This window comes from Hemiscyllium ocellatum, chromosome 3 (genome assembly GCF_020745735.1).
Source record: "Hemiscyllium ocellatum isolate sHemOce1 chromosome 3, sHemOce1.pat.X.cur, whole genome shotgun sequence".
Lineage (NCBI taxonomy): Eukaryota > Metazoa > Chordata > Chondrichthyes > Orectolobiformes > Hemiscylliidae > Hemiscyllium > Hemiscyllium ocellatum.
Window position 1 is genome coordinate 64735598 of NC_083403.1, and position 24931 is coordinate 64760528.

Genomic DNA, 24931 nt, shown 5'->3' on the forward strand with positions numbered 1-24931 from the left:
TCTCTGAAGTGCATCAACACAGACAACAGTGAATATTCTCTTCTGCACCCTAGTGAGTTTTGAGACGATTTGCAGCTCAGGTTAAGGTTCTGAAAGTAGGTTTGCTGGTGAGCTGGAAGGTTTGGTTTCAACGTTTCATCACCATACCAGGTAACATTAGTGAGCCTCCAGCTGAAGAACTGGTGGTATGGCCCACTTTTATTACTTATTTCTTTATTTATTTAATTATCTATCTTCTGCACCCTTTCTAGTGCAATCACATCCTTCCAGTGATGCGATGACCAGATCCACGCACATTACACCTCCTGTTGCCCAACTAATGTCTTTAAGAGCTCTATCCATCTCTTCTTGAAAGTATCCAAAGACATGGCTTCCACTGCCTTCTGAGGCAGAGCATTCCATATATCCACCACTCTCTGGGTGAAGAAGTTTCTCCTCAACTCTGTTCTAAATGGCCTTTCCCTTATTTTTAAACTGTGTCCTCTGGTTCTGGACTCACCCATCAGCAGAAACATGCTTCCTGCCTCCAGAGTGTCCAATCCTTTAATAATCTTATACGTCTCAATCAGATCCCCTCTCATCCATCTGAACTCAAGTGTACACAAGCCCAGTTGCTCCAATTTTTCATCACATGATAGCCCCGCCATTCCAGGAATTGACCTCGTGAACCTACGCTGCACTCCCTCAACAGCCAGAATGTCCTTCCTCAAATTTGGAGACCAAAACTGCACACAAAACTCCAGGTGCAGTCTCACAGGGCCATGTGTTGTACTCTCAGAAGAAAGTAAAACCAGATTTTTTTTCATCTAATTCTTTTCCCAATAACATTTCTACAATTACTTCAATTTCTACAACACTCTTAGCTTAATTTAAACTATGTTCAAATTGACAGGTTATGCGAATTGAGATCATAATTTCTTATCCAATTAAATCTAATCTCTGATGCAATACTGCAAGTTAGGTGGTCTTGCATTCCTATTGTATAACTGTGCTCAAAATGTTTTCTAAAAAGTGACCCGATGAAGATTTAAGTTGACAGAACTACTCCCTCTAAAGCATTTCTTTAATTTATAATATTACAAAAAAAAGTAAATATTCAAACATATGCAATCTTTTTCTTTCTCTAAAACAGGCAATGAAGTGAAAGGGAATAATGGACGAAGCAATGAAAACAATGGTGACTCTAATTCAGCAAGTATGTTCTTTTCAATAAGTTTAATTCAATATCCACATTAATTATAGTTACGTGAGCTGTACAAATAACAATATTTTAAGTAACTTAAGTTTAGAAATTTAAGTCACAATCTGTAAAGATGGCTTAAAATCATGAGATCAAAAGCTTAATGTGCTTGTATAAAACACAAAACCTTAGAGCTACAGTTATGTTTATTATTTCCCAAAACAGGTTATCAAGTGAAAGGGAAGTATTATTGGAGGATTGATGACAACGGGCAAAATGGTGACTCTAATTCTGCAAGTATGCAAGATTTAAACTTAAATTCAATGGCAGGTTTATTTATCCAAGAAATAAGCACTTTTACACTCACTGATAATAACTCCAATGATCAATGTTTGACAGGAAATTAAAAGATCTAGCTTGAGAAATCCACAACATATTGTCACACTCTTGCCATAAATGACAGGAGCACAGTAGAAGCAATGATAATTAAGTCACATCTTTATTGTTAAAGATCCATAATATACAGAAGCAGGAGCAGTCCATTCAATTCACTAAGTCTGCTCCATCATTCGATTATGGCCAATCTTGTTCAATCCCATTCTCCTGCTTTCTCCCGATAACCCTTGATCCCCTTACTAATCAAGAACTTATTTTTGTTTGTCTTAAAAACACTCAGTTACTTTCCTCCTTCTGTGGCAATGGGTTCGACAGATTCACCTCTTTCTGGCTAAAAAAAATTGATCCTTATCTCATCCCAGCATTTCTTGCCACAGAGAACTGTGGGGGCAGAGTCCTTGTATATATTTAGATCTGAGATAGACTCTTGATCAATAGAGGAATCAAGGGTTACAGGAAAGAGCAGGGAAGTGGACAAGATGACTGTCGCATCAGCCATGATCCTATTGAACAGTGGAGCAGGTTTGAAGGACCAAATGGCCTACTCTTGCTCCTTTTCCTTATGGCCTTCAGGTGGATTTCTTTGCAGTGAAATGTTACCAAATGTGCCTGATAATGAGCAGCCGAAAAGCTAGAGTTAATTAACTTCCTTTCCTTCTCCTGCATTTCATCAGCAAGTGATAATGACAGATAAATATTTTAACACTTGATTTGCAGGGCCAAAATTCAGGTCCAAACCTGGGTCTTTGCCTTTATTCCCCAAATAATATCTGACTCAAAGAAGTCTATGTATACATTTAGATTTAGGCTGGTATAAGCAATAATTGTTCAGAAAAAAAACTGGCTAGCATTGCACTTCCTGACCACTTCAGGTCTTCTTTATCAGAGAGGCAATGGCCTATTATTGCTGTACTTTTAATCTAGAGGCCCAGATAATATTCTGGGGACCTGTGCTCAAATCCCATAATGGCAGAACGTGAAATTTGAATTCAATAGAAAAACAACCTGAAATTAAGACTCTACTAATGACCCAAAACCATTGCCAATTTTCCTAAGAACCGATCTGGCCTGGCTTACGCATGACTTCAGACCCCCAGCAATGCGGTTGACTCTTAACTGCCCTCTGGGCAATAAATTATTGCTTAGCCAGCAACATCTCCAGCGTATTTGAATAAATTAAAAGGTTTGCAACTGATTGGATTATTTGGAGCAGATGAGCTTGAAGGTCACCTACACATCATGGCGAATGTCGCATGTATTACTCAACGTACCAAAGCTTTCTAGATACAGAAATCATGTCTTCAACTGATGCCAATAATAGGATTGAAAAATTACACAAGAGATGGGGAAACAATCCAGATAATTACACATGACCAACTTAACATGCAATGTCAAAAAGTTACTGGAAACTATCAGAGATGCAGCAACTAAATTCTTGGACAAAAATTAATGAAGGGTAGATCAAAGTCTGACAGTCTGATTGTTTTCAGGGGTATTAAGAGCCTGGTGGATTGGGGAATAATAAAATGCAAACAAATCAATAAAATTGAGAGAGCACAGAATCAGAAGTAGCCGTGTGCTCAGTGTCAGCAACAAGGGGAGAGGTTGAAGACAGAGCTCAAGGAAATCAGCTCTATCGCATCATTTGAGCCAGCGGGTTGGAACCCAGAAGCCATCAGTTCACCTAACAGAAACCCAGACCATGCATGTCCGCTCAACAAACTTGCTTGTGACTCAGCAAAAAATCAATTCTACTGAAAAAAGTACAACACAAGTACTGTTTAAAAGTCCAGAGACCAAGTATAAAAGCTAATTTAAATAACAATTTCAGTACAGATTATCATGAAGTACAGCTCAGTATTTTGGAGATGTGGATGCTGAGTTATTGGATAGGGCAGGAGACGTTGCTATATCTTCACAAGGAAGGTAGACAATTTTGTGGTCTGTTCATACAAATTGCAATGGGTAGGGAGCGTGAGAACTACAATGCAGTGCCTTTGGTTCTGTAGAGGCCATGGTGAGAATCATAGATTGGTTATAGCACTGGTGACCATTCAAAACCATCACCTTTACAACAGCAGCAACCTAGTACCACTTCCCTGCCTTGACCTCCAAATATTTCCTCTTCAGGTAATGATCTAATTCATTTTAAAGTCACATTTGAATCTGGTTCATATAATTTCAGAGCCCAATGAATTGCCAGCAAAATGTTTTTTTCTGCTCATATTGCTTCTGTTATCATGTCCCTTAAATCAGTGTCCTCTGGTAATCAATCCTTCACCAACGGGCAACATTTATGTCTAGAAGCCCCAGCTACATTAATCTATCTGACTGGAGTTCCTCAATACACCAGTTACAGCCAAGCCAATCTGCAGGCTGGAGCTCGATTCATCCATACTCCTTGTTGGTGACAGGAGGCTCTCTGGAATGTTAATCAATGCATCCACTAGCTTGGTATGTATCCTCATTAATTTTTCTCCTGCACATCACTTCATTGAGATCCTCTTAATAGAGCCAGCTCACAATCTATCCTTTCTCCCAGCATGGCAGCAGCTCACACAGGCTCAATGACCCAACTGGTGTTGATCCTAACTCTACACTAGCCCCTAAAATGTATTCAATGCTGACATCTGAACAAATGGCTACAAGCGTCAGATCAGTGTTGTGGCATTGCTCTTTCTCTTACTGCTCGGCAGATGGTAGCTCCTGGATTTCTGGAAGTAGAAAATCAAAGAAAAGGGCTGATAGAAAACAACAGATCCATGGTCACTCAATAAACAACTTGCACATAATGCCACATTTGAGCTGAGAAACTATGGATATACTGTCATCTTAATGCTCACTTGTGGCACAGTCAAGATACAAAAGACAGATTTAAGATATTTAGCAAGACAAACCGAAGTGGCATGAGGAAATCAATCCTTAAAATTGAAATTGGAATGCACTACCTCAAGGGTTGGCAAACTAGATTCAATTATGTATTTCAAAAGAATGTTGTTTAGCACCTGAAGGGAAAGAAATTGCAGGGATGTGGAAAAACGCCAGACAGGTGAGGCTGGGTACACTTTATTGCAGAGAACCAGCTAGGGCTTTGTATGATTCTATAATTCTACATGCAAAAATAATAAAACGTTTAGTTGAATAACTTTAAAAAAAGGGGAGAAATAACCATGCCACCCAGATGCTTCCACTGGTTAGCAAAACTCAAGCCACAATACAGATAACCTTACACCATAATGTTTACTATTCTCTTTAACCAGTCATTTAACGAACAGTTAACTTTGCCTTGGACCAATATGTAAATATGAATAATTGTGCATAGGCACATAAACAAAATGTTCTTTGCTTCTATGATCCTCATTTATACAAGCAATCATGCATAGACTAATTGTTTGCAACATCCCTATTTTCATGACTTGGATTTCCCTGCAATTTCAGAAAGTATTTTTCAATTTCATTTTAATTGCTAGTTCCTGATACATGTTTTACTTACTCTAAGACATCAGGATTAAATGTTTAAACATTACCAACGTTGGTCAAAATGTTTTAAACCTATTTTGTATATATGGTGAAACTAAACAAAGCTAATCCTATAAACTAAATAACTTACTTAAATTTAAACCTATCAACAAAAGGAATGGCTAATAGGAAATAAATTGTTGAGATACATCTGACATTAATCAAACTTCATATGAAGTGAAGAGAAGGGAAGTCTTCTCTACTCAACAGTTTATTCCCCATAAATTATCATCTTTACTGTTTTTCTCAGAGTGATGCCTCATGACCAACTATATTTTCCTCAATATCCTTTAACATCTCCCTTCTTCATGTTCTTATATCAAAACATTTTGTGCTTGAACACTTCCAATCTACCTTCACCCTTACATCGAGCAAGCAGCCTTTTCCAAAATCCTCTCTGGCATCATGTAATGATGGCCAGCAATACTTTCTTTCCTTGTCCAGATTTGTGACATCTTCCTTCAATTAACTGTGGCACCCAATAAATAACCTGTATTGACTTGACATTGTTTTCAGAGCCTCAGGACGTCTGAATGGGCCTCACACCCACTGAAGTATACTTTGTGTGTTATCACTTAGATAAATTAGAGGAAAACTGCAGCCATGTTGATTTAAAAGTCCTATACAGTGAGAGAAAAAAAATCACAATTTGTTCCAGTCATATTTATCAACTTGATACAAAGAAGTCCACGAAATTGGGAAAACTTGAATTCTTGTTTCTCAGAAAACTTTAATATAATGTCCATATAAAAGGCATCAACTCCAGCCTCATCATTATGCTTGTAATGCACAACAATTTCCAGTAGATGTCAGCATCTAGCAATAGGAACCATGTACAATGTTGTCCTCGCTTTGCCTCCTGGATAAACTATAATAGTTATTTTTCTGTTTCAGATGGGACTTACTAATTCAGCAAGATTCATTGCAGCTTATTTACTCGTAATTTAGTTGCACTTAATTGTTTTTATTTCAAAGACTGATATGCGATATCAAATTTCATTTTTAGCTTTTTTTCAAACACTGAAGAAAGCTTGGTATCCTCAGCAATTTCATAATTCATTCCAATATCTACTGAGAAATGCTTGTCATAATAGTCCAAGTTTCAAAGTAACATATTTCAAAATCCATGTTGCACCAGCTTTTTTATGCATGCAGATGCTGCACTTGAGCTTCTTTCCAGCAGTCCTCAGCAGAAAAGAGCTTCAATATAGATGTCAAAAGCATTAACATTACAAGCTCACTTGACACAATGCTTTTGGTGGGGTGGTGGTGGTGGTGGTGGGGGGGGGGGGGGGGGGTGGAGGAAGAAGAGAGAAGTGTTGGGGTGATATTCCATTTTATTTCAACTCCAGTTGTGGAGCCTACAGCACACATTAAAAATTCAGATATATTTCCTGTTACTTTTAAAAGACCAGAAAAATAGATATGTGTAAACACACAAGCAAAAAAAAAAATCCAATGTGAAATGCTCTACACTGCCAAGGAAAAAATGTGTTTATTTTTTGTTGCAATGTCTATCCACCTAAACTGTCATAATACAAGCACAGAATAGAGTCAGCACATGCTTAAAAAAGTACTTAAGTACCCAGATTAAATACATGGCTATTTGTGAACAATCACTTACTTAGAATTCACGTATAAGTTGATCATTTCAGAGTTTTGCGTTCAGCCTATTAAGCAATATGAGAGATTGTAGTTAACTAGCATAATTTTCTGTACAATAAACCCATCGCAGTGAAGTCAAGACGGAATGTGGCATAATGCTTGAAAATACAAATTTGTTCACTTTGGCAAGAAAAATAGAAAAGCTTAATACTGTTCAAATGGAGAGATGGCTGAACTTGGTAGTATAAAGGGACTTCCAGAACACTGATCACAAAAAATTAGTACCCTGGTATACAGCAACTATTCAGAAGGAAATTAGAATATCAGCGCCTATTGGAAGGAAAACTAAATATAGGAATAGGGAAGTTGTACAGGGCCTTCAGATCATGTCCGGAGTATTGCATACATTTCTGGTTTCCTTCTGTGAAAAGGATATAATTGTTTTCATAATGGTTCTGAAAAAGTTCATTCAACTTATTTGAGATGAAGGACTTTTCCGAAGAACATTTGAACAGACTGGGGTTAAACTCACTTGGAGTTTAGAACAAGAGGTGAATATATTGAATCATTTACAATCCTGAGGAGAGCTCATAGGGCAGATATAGAGGATATTCCCTCTTTGAAGAGGGACTAGAATCAGGGGACACAGTTTAAGAACAGTTAATTCCCTTGAACACTTCCAATCTACCTTTATGTTACATTGAGCAAGCAGCTTTTTCCAAAATCCTCTCTGGCAAGAGACAAGTAAGGAACTTTTTCTCTAAGAAGGTTGTTAGCCCATGGAATACTCCTCCCTAAAAAGCAGTAGTGGCTTGGTTACTGAATTTATTCTAAGCGGAGTTAGATAGATTTTTGATAGAGAGGGAAGTCAAGGTTATGGGGTACATACATGAAACTGGAATTGCAACCACATGTAAACCAGCCATGATTTTGTAAAATGCTGAAGCTCTAAATAAAGGGAAAACTGCAAAGTGAGTGAGCAAAAAAGAGTTTGGTTACTCGATGCCACCAATAGGAAAGGACATTGCTGGATGAGATCTGAGAGACAAATATAGCCTATGAATCACTGAAATAACCAAAACAGAAATTATACTTTGTTTTTGGTCAGCAGGAAATAAGGCTAAATGAGGAAAACAATCAGTAAATCACTTTGATTAACAGGAAACACCAACCTGTTTCCAACCACAGAAACTAAAAGCTATTCAATAATTTAAACATATTATTCATAAAGACCCAAGCTTTTGTTGTCTCCATGTAATACACCTGACTATTAAAGGTGCTGTTGGGGTTTACAGTTTATAACAATTTTTAAAACTTTCTACTATGAAAGCATATATGTCAAGCTTTATGTGTTGATTGCAATATACTTTAAGCCAAAGTGTATTTAAAAAAGATTCATCGAGGTTAATGTTGTCTTTCCAAAAACAGGTCATGAAACAAAAGGACATTATTCACAAAGGTCCTCTGAAGAAAATAAACAGAATGGACAATCCAATTCAGGTATTAAATATCAAGACATTTTATTTGTTCTTTCCTAATACAGGCACACTTCAAATTTAACAATGGGACAAAGACATTTTCTCTGTAAAAGTGGTAAATTTGTGTATAAGCAATGTGGAATCAAGGGCCATGCATCGTTAATCTAAATACTGAGAGTTCAGACCTCCTCATGGCAAGCTGTGAAAGTAGATTCAGTTAATCCAGATTGTGAAAACCGAAATGGGTCATTATTGATTTGGAAACTGGACACTACCATCCTTTTTCAGTTTGGCATACAGGTACATCCAGTTATTACACTACATGGCTGGCTTTTAATTTTCAATAAAGTGGACAAGCAGGCCAGCCACTCAGTTGTAAATGAGTATTTGCTATGGAAATTAGTAATAATACTGAATAGGCATATGAACAACTAGCCTCGTTATCATAATAAAGACCTGCAGATGCTGGAAATTGGAAACAAAAACAAACTCAGCAAGTCTGGCAGCATCTGTGGAGTGAAAGCAGACTTACTGTTAATTCAGTTTTCTCTCCACAGATGCTGCCAGATCTGCTGTATTTCTCTAGCAATGTCTACCATTGCTGCCACTATAGAGATTAAAGCAATCTCACACCACTCAGCCTGGAAAAAATCAGAGTTGGTCACCAGGTTGGGAGACTAGCATTCCAGGGTTACGAAAAATAATTCAATGTCTGAATTAATCTATTCATTAGACTAGATAGACAACAGTTACAAATATATTTGAAATTTCCATCATAAAACTCATGATAAAATTGGGGATAAAAGATAATTTATGTTTTAATTTAAGAATCTGATATTAAGTAGTCTGCATTAAAAATACTAAAACTAAAAAGTCAATACATTAAGTTCTTTGTGTATTTCTCACAGGTCAACAGGAGAAGGGCCAATATTCAAGAAGATCATCTTCTGAAGAAAATCAAGAGAATGGTCACTCCAATTCTGGCAGTGAGCAAAAAATCCTTTTATTGCTGTAGAATAAAGTTGTTCTTTACTGGCTCATACAAATTACAAGTTCAACAACAGTGAATGAATGAAAGCTAAGTTAAAGACTGTACATTGTTTAACGAAGTGTTGAGTTTAAATTCTCTCATTGCAAATTTTTGGAAGAGTTGCACTTTAGGAATGTTTATTGAAAATAATTCAATTTCTAGTTTAAAATCTATTAAAATGGATGGACAACAGTGAAAATATATGTTTAAAATCCCTATATGTAAAATCTATGATAGGATAAGAAGCTGCCGATGTAAATTTTATCTTCAATTAAAATCATTGCTTTTATCATGCGTATTAATAAATGATCAAACTAAAAAGTATTATTGTATTTTCAAAATAGGCCAACAGGAGAAGGGCCAATATTCAAGAAGATCATCTTCTGAAGAAAATCAACAGAATGGTCACTCCAATTCTGGCAGTGAGCAAAAAATCCTTTTATTGCTGTAGAATAAAGTTGTTCTTTACTGGCTCATACAAATTACAAGTTCAACAACGGTGAATGAATGAAAGCGAAGTTAAAGACTGTATATTGTTTAACGAAGTGTTGAGTTTAAATTCTCTCACTGCAAATTTTTGGAAGAGTTGCACTTTAGGAATGTTTATTGAAAATAATTCAATTTTTAGTTTAAAATCTATTAGAATGGATGGACAACAGTGAAAATATATGTTTAGAATCCCTATATGTAAAATCTATGATAGGATAAGAAGCTGCCGATGTAAATTTTATTTTCAATTAAAATCATTGCTTTTATCATGCGTATTAATAATTGATCAAACTAAAAAGTATTATTGTATTTTCAAAATAGGCCAACAGATCAAGGGACAGTATTCAAGGAGATCATCTTCTGAAGAAAATCAACAGAATAGTGATGCCAATTCTACAAGTTAGCCATATATTTTTATGCATGAGGCAAATTTATCCTTATGTTGCATGAAACAAATGTGCGGATCATAATTAATTACCATACCATTTCTGTTATTGTCTAACCTAAGGTGATGAGAGAAAACATGAGTAGAACCTATGGTCCTTCAAGCCTACATCGCCATTCAGTATGATCACAATTGATTATCCAGTTCAGCATTCTAATTCTGTTTTATCCCCATATCATTTGATCCCTTTAACCCTGACAACAATGTCTAATTCCTTCTTAAAAACATTCAAAGGCTGAGATTTTAAAATTGTGCTCATAACCGCCTTCTATAAAAATTGTGATGCAGACAGAAAAAAGGTAATGAAAAGCAATACTTACAATGTAAATAACAAACTGTGGCGTGGCAAAAACAGCTGTGTCTTATTTTTACTAAAACAGGTGATGAAAATAATGGCCATGATTTAGAAGACATTGTGGAGAACAATAACTCTGATTTTTCTTCCTCTTCTTCCTCCTCCTCCTCTTCTTCAGGTAAGTCATATGAAATTACAAATGCAGAACAGCAGAATTTGAAAACACTACCAAGACTACATGAACATGAAAAGTTATTTTTAATGCCCTTACTATACATATTAACTTTGAATACAGGTCTGACCACTCATTTCATTTTGGAAACTTATCAGAACTCTGCTGGTCACTTTGACAAAAGCATCTATGTTTGACCACTTTATATTTCAGTTGTGTTTTGAGTAAGATGTTCAATCTTTCAGGAACCACACCTTCTTGCAAACACTTGCAGAAGATCAGAGTTATCGAAGTAGGAGTACAATTAATAATTTAAAATAAATGCAAACTGTTAAAACTAACAGTCTAATTAAAATTACAAAGCAGCATTAAAAGATTGCAAAGAAATTAAACAAAAAGATAAATACATTTTGTCAAACAATTTATTTGTAGAGTATAGGTGTAAATGTTTACAATAACATTACAATAAACAGCTAGGTGTAGTGGTCTGGGAAGAAAAGTATTTCAAGGGCAGACAGATGGAATCAGGGCTGGAAGAGAGTAGACAAATCAGTCATAAAGTGGTCAGAATGGCATGATCTGAGATTGAGACCTTACTTATTAGTCTACTGATTTAAAATAAGGAGTTTCATTTCACTTGAATCCCTTTGAATAGTGGAATTTTTACTGAATTTAAAATACTGAGCTAACTTATTAAATAGATTTTACCACTATTCTTTTCCCATAAAATCCTACTCCACAATAATCATAAGGGGGCTAAAAGACCCAACTCAATTCTGGCATAGCTCAGCTAGAAAAGTCACAAATGTGTCAGAACTGAAATACAGTGTACCACAGCCTCATTCCGGTTGAGTGTAAAAGTCAGTTTTCGCCAGAACTGAACAAGGCAATTGAAGAATAACTTAATAAAGCCCTAAGATTCCCTCATCCCAGATGTGGAAAGGCCAGCTGTTTCAACAGCAGAGGTATGCTCGATGTCATATGACGCGACCCCCCCCCCCCCCCCCCCCCAACACCACCACTTGGGTTCCACACATACATCAAGACTTAGGCTATCCATGGAAAAAAAAACACATATACATAAACATATATACTTGTTCCCTTACAAAAGAGGCTAGAAGAACATTGTTTTCCTTTCTAGGGATGTAGGCACCTCACCTCTCCTACTCACCCACAATTCCTGTTCCCCCAACTTCCAAGCAGTTGACTGGCCACATTTCCTGACTCTTATGAGAGTTAAACACCTCAGATGCACCCCGATACTGTGAAAACAGAAAAAACACTCCCCACCCGAGCCATTAACGTCCACCAGAATTACTGACAGATGTCTTCAATCCTTTCCTTCCCAAAATTAGATATGTCTTAATATAGTCAGGATACTTATATCCTAATTCTGGATTAGTGGTGCTGGAAGAGCACAGCAGATCAGGCAGCATCCGAGGAGCAGTAAAATTGACGTTTCGGACAAAAGTCCTTCATCAGGAATACCTTTGCATTCCTGATGAAGGGCTTTTGCCCGAAACGTCGATTTTACTGCTCCTCGGATGCTGCCTGATCTGCTGTGCTCTTCCAGCACCACTAATCCAGAATCTGGTTTCCAGCATCTGCAGTCATTGTTTTTTACCTACTTATATCCTAACATGATCATGTCATCAGATACCCCTGTGCTTTATAATGATTAAATGTGAAATACTATTTCACCAGCCTTAAATATCAAAAAGGGAACAGAAAATCTTTTTTTTTCCTCATTACATTACCTCAGGAGAAGAAAGCCACTTTGCATAGCACAGATAGACAAGTACAAAGGTACAATAGAATTCAATTCTTGGTGGAATACAACATATGGTGAATACAAAGTGCATTCTAATACAATAACCTGAATGACATTTATTTATTTTTAACAGAAGAACATTATGGAGAGCCAGGCCCACCGGGTCCACCTGGATTACCAGGACCAATTGGTCCACCAGGATACCCAGGAAAGCCAGGGTTTGGGCTGCCAGGTCATCCTGGTAAGCCTGGACCACCCGGACCACAAGGACTATCAGCTATTGGAAAACCAGGTGGCCCAGGAGAACCAGGAAAGCCAGGTGTGCCAGGATCTCCTGGCCGAAAAGGGGATAAGGGATCTCAGGGGATGCAAGGACCAAGAGGACCTCCAGGACCTAGCGGACCTCCCGGACCAGCTGGGTTATCTGTTATTGGGAAACCAGGGGCTAAAGGACCACCAGGTCCTCCAGGAACACTTGGATTTCCTGGAAGAAAAGGGGACCCTGGATACTCTGGTCTACCCGGACCAAAAGGAGATAAAGGGGTTGGAATTCCAGGACGTCCTGGTGATAAAGGTGCTCCGGGACCACGTGGTCCGCAAGGACCACCTGGTCCAGAAGGTAAAGGACACAAAGGACCCCCAGGTCACAAAGGTGAACCAGGAGACAAAGGTGAAAAGGGATCACAAGGGCCTCCTGGACATCATGGTAAACCAGGCCAAGATGGTCCACCAGGACCACCTGGTAAAGATGGAACTGGGAGGCCTGGAATACAGGGACCACGAGGAGTTCCGGGAATGAAGGGTCACCCTGGTCTGCAAGGTTTGCCAGGTTCACCTGGGTTGCCAGGTGTTGGAAAGCCAGGTCTTCCAGGACTCAAAGGACACCCAGGTTCTCCTGGATTGACTGGAAAGCCTGGAAGTAAAGGAGAGAAAGGATCAGCTGGAGAACCTGGACCTCGTGGCCCTGTAGGACCACCAGGGTCACCAGGTCCAAAAGGCCCAAAAGGTCCACCAGGTAATGTTGGTGCACCAGGAGAGAAAGGCCATCCAGGACTAAAGGGTCCAGAAGGGCCTTCTGGCCCAAAGGGTGAGCAAGGGTCAAAAGGGGAGCAAGGAAAATCTGGGCCTCCAGGAAAGCCAGGTGAGGAGGGTAAAAAAGGAGCACAAGGTCCACCTGGAGAAAAAGGTGATAAAGGACCTGTTGGGCCACGTGGTAAACCAGGAAACCCAGGTCCTCAAGGTCCTCAAGGACCACATGGGCCTCCAGGTAAACCTGGCGAGAAAGGACATCCTGGATTACCTGGTTCAGTAGGTCTAACTGGGTCTCCAGGTTCTCCAGGACACCCAGGAGTGAAGGGAGATCCAGGAGTTCCAGGACCACCGGGTCCTCCAAGTAAATTTCAAGCAAAAGTCATAAAGGGGCCAAGTGGTCCACCTGGACCAAAAGGAGCAATTGGTCCACCAGGCATTCCAGGAGCCCCTGGTCCAGCAGGCCCACCAGGAGAAATTATTATACCAAAAGGAAAATATGCAGGTTATAATGGTTACATTGATTCAGGTGGCGTGGTGAGTCCTGTTCCAGCATTTACAGCCATTCTCTCTCAGCCATTTCCTCCCAAAGGGCAACCAATAGTGTTTGACAAGATACTGACCAATTCAAATAACAATTACGATCCATCAAAGGGAATTTTCACATGTGAAATACCTGGTATCTACCAATTTTTTTATCATGTACATGTTAAGGAAACAAATGTTTGGGTGGCATTATATAAAAATGAAGAACCTGTAATGTACACGTATGATGAGTATACACCACAATATGTTGACCATGCTTCAGGAACAGCTATCTTACATTTGGATGAAAATGACAAAGTATATGTACAATTACCTGCAGAAAAGTCTAATGGTGTGTATTCTTCTGAATATATGTATTCATCATTTTCTGGATTGTTAATAACACCATCATGATGTATGTCAGTTTAAAAAGATGGAGTTGTGAGCTTAAATCTGACCAAGTCAGTTGAGATTGTAAGGAAATTTATGAAAAATGGCATAAATATCCAACAAGTGTCAGTGCAACAAATCACAGAAAAGTAGCATTACTATGTTGATCAAAAAATCATAATTGCTGAAGGCAAGATTATTTAATCTCAGTGTTTGTGCAGAACGAACAGATAGCCTCTGATATGCTTCCCAAAAAGTCAGTTTTTATGTGTATTCTTGCCAACTGGTCATTGCAATTTTTTTTTAAAAAGAGTATCTAATGATATCATGGATCATTTTATAACATTCTCCCACATAATCTTTTTGCCTCAGGATACTCACTTTGTTAGCATTCCTGTACACAATGTATGTTAATGTGAAAATTATGCTTCTCACTGCAGGAAATGACATTTACATTGCAATTGCAGCATCAGTGAAAAGCGATTTTGAAGTTATAGTGGAAATCAAAAGTCTCACTAACTTCACTCCAAAATTAGGACAAACCTCAGATTCACATTACAACTTTCGAGCTTGTATGATGCAAAACTATTTTGAGCAAATGCTAGTTACAATGTAACTTCAGCCTCAACTGTAATCTTAAATTGTACTCATGGTCTTCCAACTAAAACCAGTTTTCAATATCTCTTATTTAAATTTAACAATTGAGGTTTTAGAATGTAAAGGCTCAGAATATGTTGTTTGATTTCCATATTTTAGTTGCACCATTATTTCATGAGCAATAATTAATACAATAATTCCATTGTTCTGTTTATAATATACCTTTTCTTCAAAACCAAAATAAACATCAAATGAAAACATTGATTTTTCTTAATGATTATACTGGAAATTTCAAGCCATTTAATTAATAGTAAAGTGCATAAGTAAATGATTATATCATATAATTTTGTTTATATCATAAAGTTAGTCTTATTTGTGCAAGCATCTATATGACCTGCATTAATTTTATAAAACTGAGCATGTTTATGTTTGATTTTAGACCAGAATGAACATGTTGGATGTTATACCAATTACACAGTCTTGAACTGCTGGAATATAACAAGAACAATATATTGAGAACTGCAGATGCTGGAAATCTGAAAAATAAACAAACTGATGGAGAAACTCAGCAGGTCTAACTGACTTATAGAGAAAGCAGAATTGAATTTTGGATCAAGTGACCCTTCTTCAGAAAGTTCTGAAGAATCATCACTGGATTTGAACTGTTAACTCTGCATTTCCTCCACAGATGCTGTCAGTCCCTGCTGAACTTCTCCAGCAATTCTGCATTTGAACTGCTGGAATATGTTTTCACCAAATGATAGCTTGTTGACTTTGTAAACTTAGTCAACCACATCTTGAGAAAGATACCGATCAAGGAGAACACAATACCTCTCATTAATCTATTCCTCTCATTAATCTGCTCATCACATTAATGGTCTTCATGTAATTCAAAGTTGCAGTTACTTAAATCTGCATCACCTATTTTGAGTACACACAGGCTCAAACATTTTCATAAATTGCTATGTGGAGTCCTTATTTTACCTTTAATGTGCAAACTTGCAACAAATGCAACCTATTTATCAATTATCATATACAAGCATAAAATTATTCAGTATCCCAGTAAGGGAGAATCACGTGTGCATCTATCTTATAAGAGAATCTGTGCTTGTGTGGTCACATGAAATTCCCTTCTGTCTGTCTGCACTATCCTTATTTAAAAAGGATCTTCACACAGAACAAATAACAGAATTTCAAATAACTAGACTGAAAGCCACATAATTTAAAATGTTATAACAGCAACATAGAGTCAGTCATAAAGAGAATACAGTACTGCATTATATATCATATTTTTCATCTTTTGTTCAACCTTCACATAATATTATATACTACAAAACTGCAGTATAAAAGTAGAGGTAGACAACCCTTCGTCCGAAATCCCAAAATCCGAAATGCTCCGAAGTCCGAAGGTTTTTTGTGAAGGTTTTTCTCATTAACAAGGTTGTTTGGCATGCAAAATTAACTCAAGTCCACATCCACTCAACACGTGTCACTCAGATGCGAGGTGTGTGTGTGTGTGTGTGTGTGTGTGTGTGTGTGTGTGTGTGTTTTTTTTGGGGGGGGGTAGCGTGGCAGGCTTCAATTTTGTTTCAGGGCCCGCTTTACTCACAGTAAGTCTGTTCTTCGGAAAGATTTTTTAAAATTTCACCATCAAACTGCCACTTACTCTGAAAGTCGAAAAATTCTGAATTCCGAAAACCACCTGGTCCTGAGCATTTTGGATAAAGGATTGTGCACCTGTGCTGCTGGATTATAAGGCCCTACACCTTTGGTTCAGTCTGAGATACATTATCTCTAAGTTGTGAAGTCAAGCTGATGATTTCAGAAGGAAAAAAGCAGACTACATTATGCTGTTGCACAATTGATAAACGATACTCACATTTCCCTTTGCAAACATATGATTACTGATGGAGTCAAACAACTCTTTTTTGATTGAAATAAAGTAGATTATTAGGCATTGTTAAATGACTGACTTAAAATAAATCTTTTGCCCCTGTGGAAACCATTAGGCCTTTGTGCGAACTTGAAACAAAACATGCCCCGTTGAATAAAAAGATGGTAACAAACATTTTCCCAATGACAATTTCTGAGAAAATTGAAATACAAACTTTGGCAAAAATGGTGTAGTTAAGAAGTTAATTTGCAACCTCAATATGAGAGTCTGCAACCAACCTGTGAAATTCACTGCCTTTTTCCAATGTGAAGACTTGGAAGGTTAGATAATCAAGCTCCTAGGAATTCACTGACTTCAAAAGCCCACAAGCAAATTTAAGCTACATTTGAATAATCTGAGAAGAAAATGTTCAGTGGGACAATTTAATAGCACAATAAAAATGAGTGGAACACCATCTGACAAACTGTAGGTTTGACCCAGAGGTCAGACCTTTTGCGGTCAGACACAATTGCGGCTATCAATAAACTCCTCAGGTCATATTTTCCATTTGAATCATTTAACTTTTCCATCAATTCACCTCGTCAGCCAAACCAACAGTCATATTAATGCAATTTCATTACAAATCAAAGATCATCTTGCTTGTATAGTTTTTCAAGACACAAATCTACGATAGTAAAATTTCAGTCATTTCAGAATGACTGAAACAGTGACAATGGGAACATTTAAGGTTCAATCAGATCAATTTTTGAGAAAGAAGAAAACCATCATGTTATAGAAGCAAAATTGGAACATGGGATTAGTTTACAGCCCATGCGGACAATAAACACAAAAATTAACTGATTGGGCTAAACAGCTATTTCATAGAATTCCTAGAGTGGAGAAGCAGGTCATTTGGCCCAACAAGTCCACACTGGCCTTCCGAAGAGTATCCCACCCAGACCCATTCCTTTATCTTATAATAATTCTACATTTCCCCTGACTACTGCACCTAACTTACACACCCCTGAACACCATGGGCAATTTAGCTTGGCCAATTCATCTGTTTCGAACTTGAAATTTCGATGCAAAATTTACACAAATCAATAACCTTTTATTTAGAAAATATATACTGAAAATGAAAACAGAAAAATACATTGCAACAAACCATATCTGCCTTACATTCTATACATTCATGACATGTATTATGCAGATGAATAACCAGAAGAATTCCAATACCCAGTTTGTTTTTAAACATTGCACAAAAGGAAATAGGTTACATACTCAAATTCCAATTACTTAATCTGAATTATCAACATCCTTTCTCCCCAAGCACTCCGATCCATTCCCTCTGCCCCACTATTGCATAAATGCAGCCCCCTTCACATCACTTCAGCTCTGAAGAGTCTTTCAGAATTGAAACATTAGCTTGCTTTCTCTCCATGGATGCTGCCTGACCTGCTGTGATCTTAAGCATTTTTTTAAATTTCCAATCAGATTCCAGCATCTGCAGTAATTTATTCTTACATCAAATAGGTAGACTTTAAATTCCTACAGATATAATTGTTCCAACATTCTGACAATATGTTTTAGGCGTACAGCCCTCCAAAATATAATGATCTGGCACAGAATGCTGTTGATAAACACTGAGCTTGATATTAAGTGCACCTTTTTCAAAGCAGAACAGAAAAATTTGATTCAAACGTAAGATTTGAGGAATCCTACATACTATGAATAAGATCTTCATATATAGTTATCTCAACCAGATATTTCAGATATTTAATAGTAAAATACATTGCAATAAAAACATGCACTGGTATTTGATGTACTTTTCTCACCACAATACCAATTTACAACTAACACCTTGTTCTTCTCAAATGCATGAACTGTCAACCGATTTGAAGCAGTCCTTCAAATTTAATCGATCATAAGCACAATATACTGGTGAAGAGAGCATCAAGTTTCCTGGTATAAATGATTAAAGCGTCAAAAACTGAAGAGCTTTCCAACACAAAGCCTCGTCTTCCCCTACCACAGACACCTAGTTTGAAAATTATTTTTTGTTCCTTTGGTACAAGTGACATTCACTAATCAACATTCATAGCCAATTCCTGAAAGTCCAAATGCACTACGAGTCAACTGTATGGCTGGAAATGGATCCAGACATAAGCCAGGCAAAGAAAGGTTATATAAGGTTGGGATTAGCCCTCCATGAACAGAGGAATTCAGTTTTCTGTGCCAGGCAGGAATACCTTTGACATTAAGTTTAAGAAGAAAGAATGCATATCATGAATATCTCATACGGATATAGAATGTAATTGCTTTTATTACTGGTTTTTCATAATATTTAACAGTTATTGACTGAGTTTTTCATGTCATCTTTCTCATCTTATAGGCTGTTTTTTTGCTGAAAAATGGATTATATTATCAGGTCTATTGGTTGCCTCCGCGTCATCATTCTGGAAAAATCAGGTTGTTCTTTCCATTACATCCCTACTGTCTCATGATGTTGCCGTATCATCCTTTTCTAATCAATCTCTCCTTTAGCAATTTGATTTTCTTTTGAATATTCTGAATGTGATATAAAAACAGAAGGTATTATAAATTCACAGCTTCTCAGCCAGTATTCACAAACAGAAAAGAGAAGTCCCCCCCACAGTTTGGGAGTGCCCTAACTTTTCTCTTCACAAATCTTGACTGAGTTCTTGTTCCATTTATATAAATTTTCACTTTCTTTTTCCAGAGTTGCTTATTATTATTGTTGGTTTTACTGGTTTTGTACATGTATACATGCAACTGATTTGTGGTCTTATTAGGTACATCTATAACTTGCATATGAAAAAGAGCAATATTTATTTCATTGCTGCTGCAGGGGTTTGTAGCTCTTTTCTTTCTAAAAAGTACTTTCTAGAATTAACATAAGTCGCTTAGATGGTAAGCTCCTGCCACTATACAAGGAAATCTCTCGTTCATGCACAGCTACAGTATAAGGATTCACTTTCTGACACTAGACCTACATGTACCGCTTAATCCACCTTCCATAATTCTATATATGCCTAATAACTTAAGATTTTGTCTGTGCCTAATATCAAAATATTAGTTACTGGGTCACATCATTCCTCACCCTTAAATAAGTGTTTCCCAATACTCTAAATTTTTCCAGCTGATAAGCATGGTATGAACTACACTTGGTTCAGAATTTCCTGGTATTATCTGAAAAGCTCCCAACCATGGGGCAAATGTTGTTTCTTTATGGAATAGACATTGTGCAACGAATATGATGTGAGTTTGATTATGGTGGGAGATGAGGAAAAGTAGAGTTTTTTTCAAGGCAGCCAGTCAGCTAACTCCTTTAATACCATGGTATACTTAGGACGATACAAATGTTTTAACTTTACTTGATAGATTGCTATATTTCCTGATATTTATTCTAGATTTTTGTTTTTTTTTGTCTTTTTGCATTAATTGAATATTCTTTAAAGTAGCTTTGTCTGATCGATATCACTAAAGAATTTGCGTACTTTTCAAATGCCTTGTAGGCTTCTTATAACTTTCCTCTCAAATTGGAAGCAATCATCACACTAAAATCAATCTGATCAGTTTTGTCACTCTTTTCTCCATCCAATCTAAAGAATTGCAGATTTTTCTGACATTTGTCCCTGAAGAATAATTATTTTCTCAAGTTTGTTGAATTTCCACTTTTAGTAGAACCTTGGAATTTCTGGGGCACTCCTGGAAAATTTGGAAAGAACAAAAATCACCCTGCACCAGGCAAGATCAATTTTACAGTTCTGCAAATTAGGCAGCAGCAGGCAATTCCTTCCACAAATCACATTTTTCTGGAACAAACTCTTGCTGGTCACTGGACACAACACGACATGGCCACCTCAAACACCTACCGGCCAATTATTATGTGAGGATCTTGGAGTTAAAGCAAACATTTCAAGAAGTATGCCTCATTGTCTTTAAGAACTCTTGTCCTAGATGCCTCGATGTAATCAGAAGTCAAACATTGAAAATATTCTAATGTCAGAAATGCACAAAGACTCAGACTATTTTTCAATGGCAATTCCGTTCTCCATGATTACAATCTTCCTGAAAAGTCAAGATGATATGCAAAAATATCCTAAATGTTGGAACTAATTATTTCACAAGAATTTCATTTATTCTCTTTAGGAAAAACGCTGTTATTGGGTTCTTTAATATTTCTCCAGGACTCTTCCTCAATCACTACTGAAGGACCAAAGCCAGTATCTTTCCTTCTTACTTAAGTCCCTGTTGGCAATCATGGTTGGATTAGATTGTTTCTCTCCTTGTCTTTAAAATGTCCTGATCCTTCGAGGATAGGTCTCCACAGATCTTCAGCTCCTGACTCAAAGATGACCCAATTTTTTAAAAAAAAACTAACTCATACCACTTTTCACTGCTCCAACAAGCTAAGCCTTGAGCTTTATGATTCCCACCCTCACGTTTTAAAAACTAAGCTTTTGGTTACCTTTATTAACTATTAACTTTCTTCATCATGCAGCTTACTGAAAACATTTCTTTGTTGATGTTCTTTATACAACATATTCTGACACTTTATCATCTTACATATGATACATAACTGTAAGATGCTCTTCTTGGAAGCTCAACAAACATAAATATGGAAAATATTGTAGCTGGAACCAGCAACAGTAGTGGAACAGCTATGTTACACCAAGTTTAGTCCAAGCCCACAAACAATATAATTGATGTGTCCTAACTGCAGTATTCATTCAGATCTAGCAATCCCGACAAGATTGTAAGTAAAACCTTGCATCGTCACATATACCTCTACATAGGTTCTTGCACTGAGATATTTGATATTATCAGACTGGGCTGCTTTACAATTCTCCCTTTTTTCAGTTTTGCTTGTCACATTTCACCAAAGTTATCTTTTATGCTCCTGAGTTTGTGTTAAATAATATTCCAAGCCTAGCACCTTTGTTTGAGAGTGTACATGAGCAAACCTTAATTTTATTCCATATCCTGAGTGGATGCCGAGAAATTAATGATGGAAATGTCCACGATGATGATGAAAATTTCAATGCATATCTCAATTATTGAGTTGCTCTTTCAAAGGTCATGAGTGTAAAACATATTTTACAGAACGGACAAAGTGAGGACTGCAGATACTGGAAATCAGAGTTGAGAGTGTAGTGCTAGAAAAGCACAGTGGGTCAGGCAGCATCCGAGGAGCAGGAGAATCAATGTTTCAGGCATAAGCCCTACATCAGAGTTTAATAGCAGTTAGCTGTATCTACTAGTTGTTTTTACTTTGAACTTTCCTGAATTGCCTTGACTGATTCAATTCTCTCTGATTGATACTGTAGGTTCATGATCGTGGTTTAGCTGCTGTACTAGTGGCTGTGAACTTGTTTTTTGCTTTTGGATTGACCTTCACATAATGATGTCTTCATGGATAATTCTGGCATGAAAGGAGTACACAATATAATTGTATACTACTTGTTGATTACTATGTGTTAAAAACTCTAAATTTAAATTAAATAATTTTGGATCTGAATTCCATTAAATTGAAATTGGTCAATTAATAAGCATTGAAATAACATGATGCAATGTGCTCAAAGGATTTTATCTGCTCTTTTTCTCCCAGACACACACACAAAAAAATACACTGTTTAATTCATTTTTCTTTATTTTGAAGCAAGGTCAAGGTTTAGAATTTGAGGGGAGGAAGGATGGGAATTTGGAACATACAAAACAACATTATGAAATAACTGAATCAGAAAGCATTAATTGTTGTGAATACAAATTCAAAAGAGATGCAAATACATTTTCAGAATACAATTTTCCAGAAAAGCTTCATATTTGCTCAAAAAATTTCAAATCTGGTCAACCACCTCCCCAAAAAAAATCACAATGTTCTCCTTGGTTAAATTTCGGAGCTGTGCTGGATGGCAAAGATAATCTTAGAAATTAGTATCCTAGTTTGTGATATTTAATTCTCAGATTGCACCACCAAAATCTACTTCCACAGCTGAAACACTGCCCCTTTCTGGTCTTACCTCAACCTCAGTGAGGCAGACGTTGGTTTTTTTTTCAGATCTTCTTATCAACTTGTTCAAAATACCAATGACACTTCGCTGAAACAGGTGAGACTTGAACCCGTGTCTGCTGGTTGGAGGCAGGGAGACCAAATGGCACCATAACTGTTTGGATACCTCAGGAATTATTTCTCCTATGATCTTCACACAGGTCTCCAATAACCCACCTGCATGTTCTTGCTACAAACAAAACAGTTCATTCATATCTTTAAATCCTCCATTGTCTAGAACCCAGAAAGCAACCTACATTCAAAGTTTGTGAGAAGATTTATAGCTCAGGTGCTCGTTATTGTGGTTCTGTTCGCTGAGCTGGGAATTTGTGTTGCTTCTGATTGTCAGTTCCAGCTGTTCCAACAGAGAACAGCCAGGGAATTCCTAGAGACATAGCACTCATCCACAGATTCAATCAATAAGCACATCGACCTGGACCCAATATACCGACCGTTGCAATGGACAGCTGGAACTGACAACCAGAAGCGGCAGAGACAAACCACTATAAATGCCCATGGAAACATCACAGAAGTGCTTCACAGGAGGCTCCCACGCTCTGAGGATGTCATCTAGACAGGGGACGAAACATCTGCAACACAAATTCCCAGCTCAGCGAACAGAACCATAACAGCATACTACATGCTTCCTACCTAGTAAATGTGTCTCTCCTACCATGTTACACAGCTTTCAGCAAAAACAATGCTCTGAAATTCACTGCCCTAACCACTTTCTTTACCACTGTTTCTCTCGCTTTCAAAAGTTTTCTCAATACTTACTTCTTCAAGTGTACCTTCTTTAATATCTTTCACATTACTTGGTATCTTCTGCTCCCATTGAACTTTTTGAAAATGTAATGTTTTGAAAGACTACACAACAGTAAACATTACTTTGGGATAAAAACGGCTTTGCTGTTAAATTTTTCAACAATATATACAAATCTCACTCACTAGTGGCTCACACTGTACAAGAGTCAATAAGCAAAACGGAATGGCAAGGGTTGAATCAAACTGGGAAACAATCTTACAACATTTACCTGTGAAGCATTTGCAGAAATTTCAAAGAGATCATCTCTCATTCTTCAAAACTTGATAGTGTTCCAGTCAATCTTCTCTCAGAGCAATTCGCTCACCCCAGGAATCAATTTAATGAGCTTTCATTGCACTCTCTAAGACAAGCATATCCTTTCCTTAGGCATAGAGAACAAAACTGCAAATAAGAAATCAATTTGTTTCTTTCCCTATGCATATCATATTGCTCAAATCTGACTACAAGACTGACCACTTCAGTTCCAAAATAATAAAAGTAACTAGTGATGCTGACTCACAGCTATGAATTGTACCAAATATCCTGTCAATTGACTATGCTGCCATGCACATTTTTACTTGAGTTTTTGTACACTCTTTATAATATCACACTGTTGACAAACTCAAAGTATAACAACATAAAACAATTTGGGAGTTGGAGGCTGAGGGGTGACCCTTATAGAGGTTTACAACATCTTGAGAGGCATGGATAGGATAAATAGAAAAAGTTTTTTCCCTGGGGTCGGGGAGTCCAGAACTAAAGGGCATAGGTTTAGGGTGAGAGGGGAAAGTTATAAAAGGGACCTAAGGGGCAACTGTTTAATGCAGAAGGTGGTACATGTATAAAATGAGCCGCCAGAGGAAGTGGTGCAGGCTAGTATGATTATAACATTTAAAAGGCATCTGGATGGGTATATGAATAGGAAGGGTTTGGAGGGATATGGGCCAGGTGCTGGCAGGTGGGACTGGATTGGATTGGGATATCTGATTGGCATGGACGGATTGTACCAAACGGTCTGTCTCTGTGCTGTACATCTCTGACTCTAACATGCAAGTAAAAACTGAACAACATGGCTAGACATGTACAAATAAGAAATTACAAAAAATGAATACAAAAACTGATCTTGAAAAATATGATCAATTCCAGCCTTAGAGGGTATATATCCTCAGTATTGCATTGGACAATCAACTCCCTGGAGTGGATCTTGAATCTCAAGTCATCTGACTCAAATACAAGAGTGCTACCACCAAGCAAAAACT

General features: G+C 37.3%; 2 protein-coding genes across 2 annotated transcripts in view; one reads left to right on the forward strand and one right to left on the reverse strand.

Moving 5' to 3' along the window:
* The window catches only part of nt5dc1 (5'-nucleotidase domain containing 1), a 547161-nt gene that overhangs the window by 433966 nt on the left and 88264 nt on the right, over window positions 1-24931 (reverse strand). The window lies entirely within an intron of this gene.
* The window catches only part of LOC132830129 (uncharacterized), a 62798-nt gene that overhangs the window by 14529 nt on the left and 23338 nt on the right, over window positions 1-24931 (forward strand). Inside the window, exons 4-10 of the mRNA XM_060847635.1 lie at window positions 1133-1195; window positions 1406-1477; window positions 9087-9164; window positions 10019-10096; window positions 10523-10615; window positions 12514-14337; window positions 14765-14896. Of these exons, the coding sequence (XP_060703618.1) occupies window positions 1133-1195; window positions 1406-1477; window positions 9087-9164; window positions 10019-10096; window positions 10523-10615; window positions 12514-14337; window positions 14765-14896 (2340 nt within the window). The remainder of the gene's footprint in view (window positions 1-1132; window positions 1196-1405; window positions 1478-9086; window positions 9165-10018; window positions 10097-10522; window positions 10616-12513; window positions 14338-14764; window positions 14897-24931) is intronic.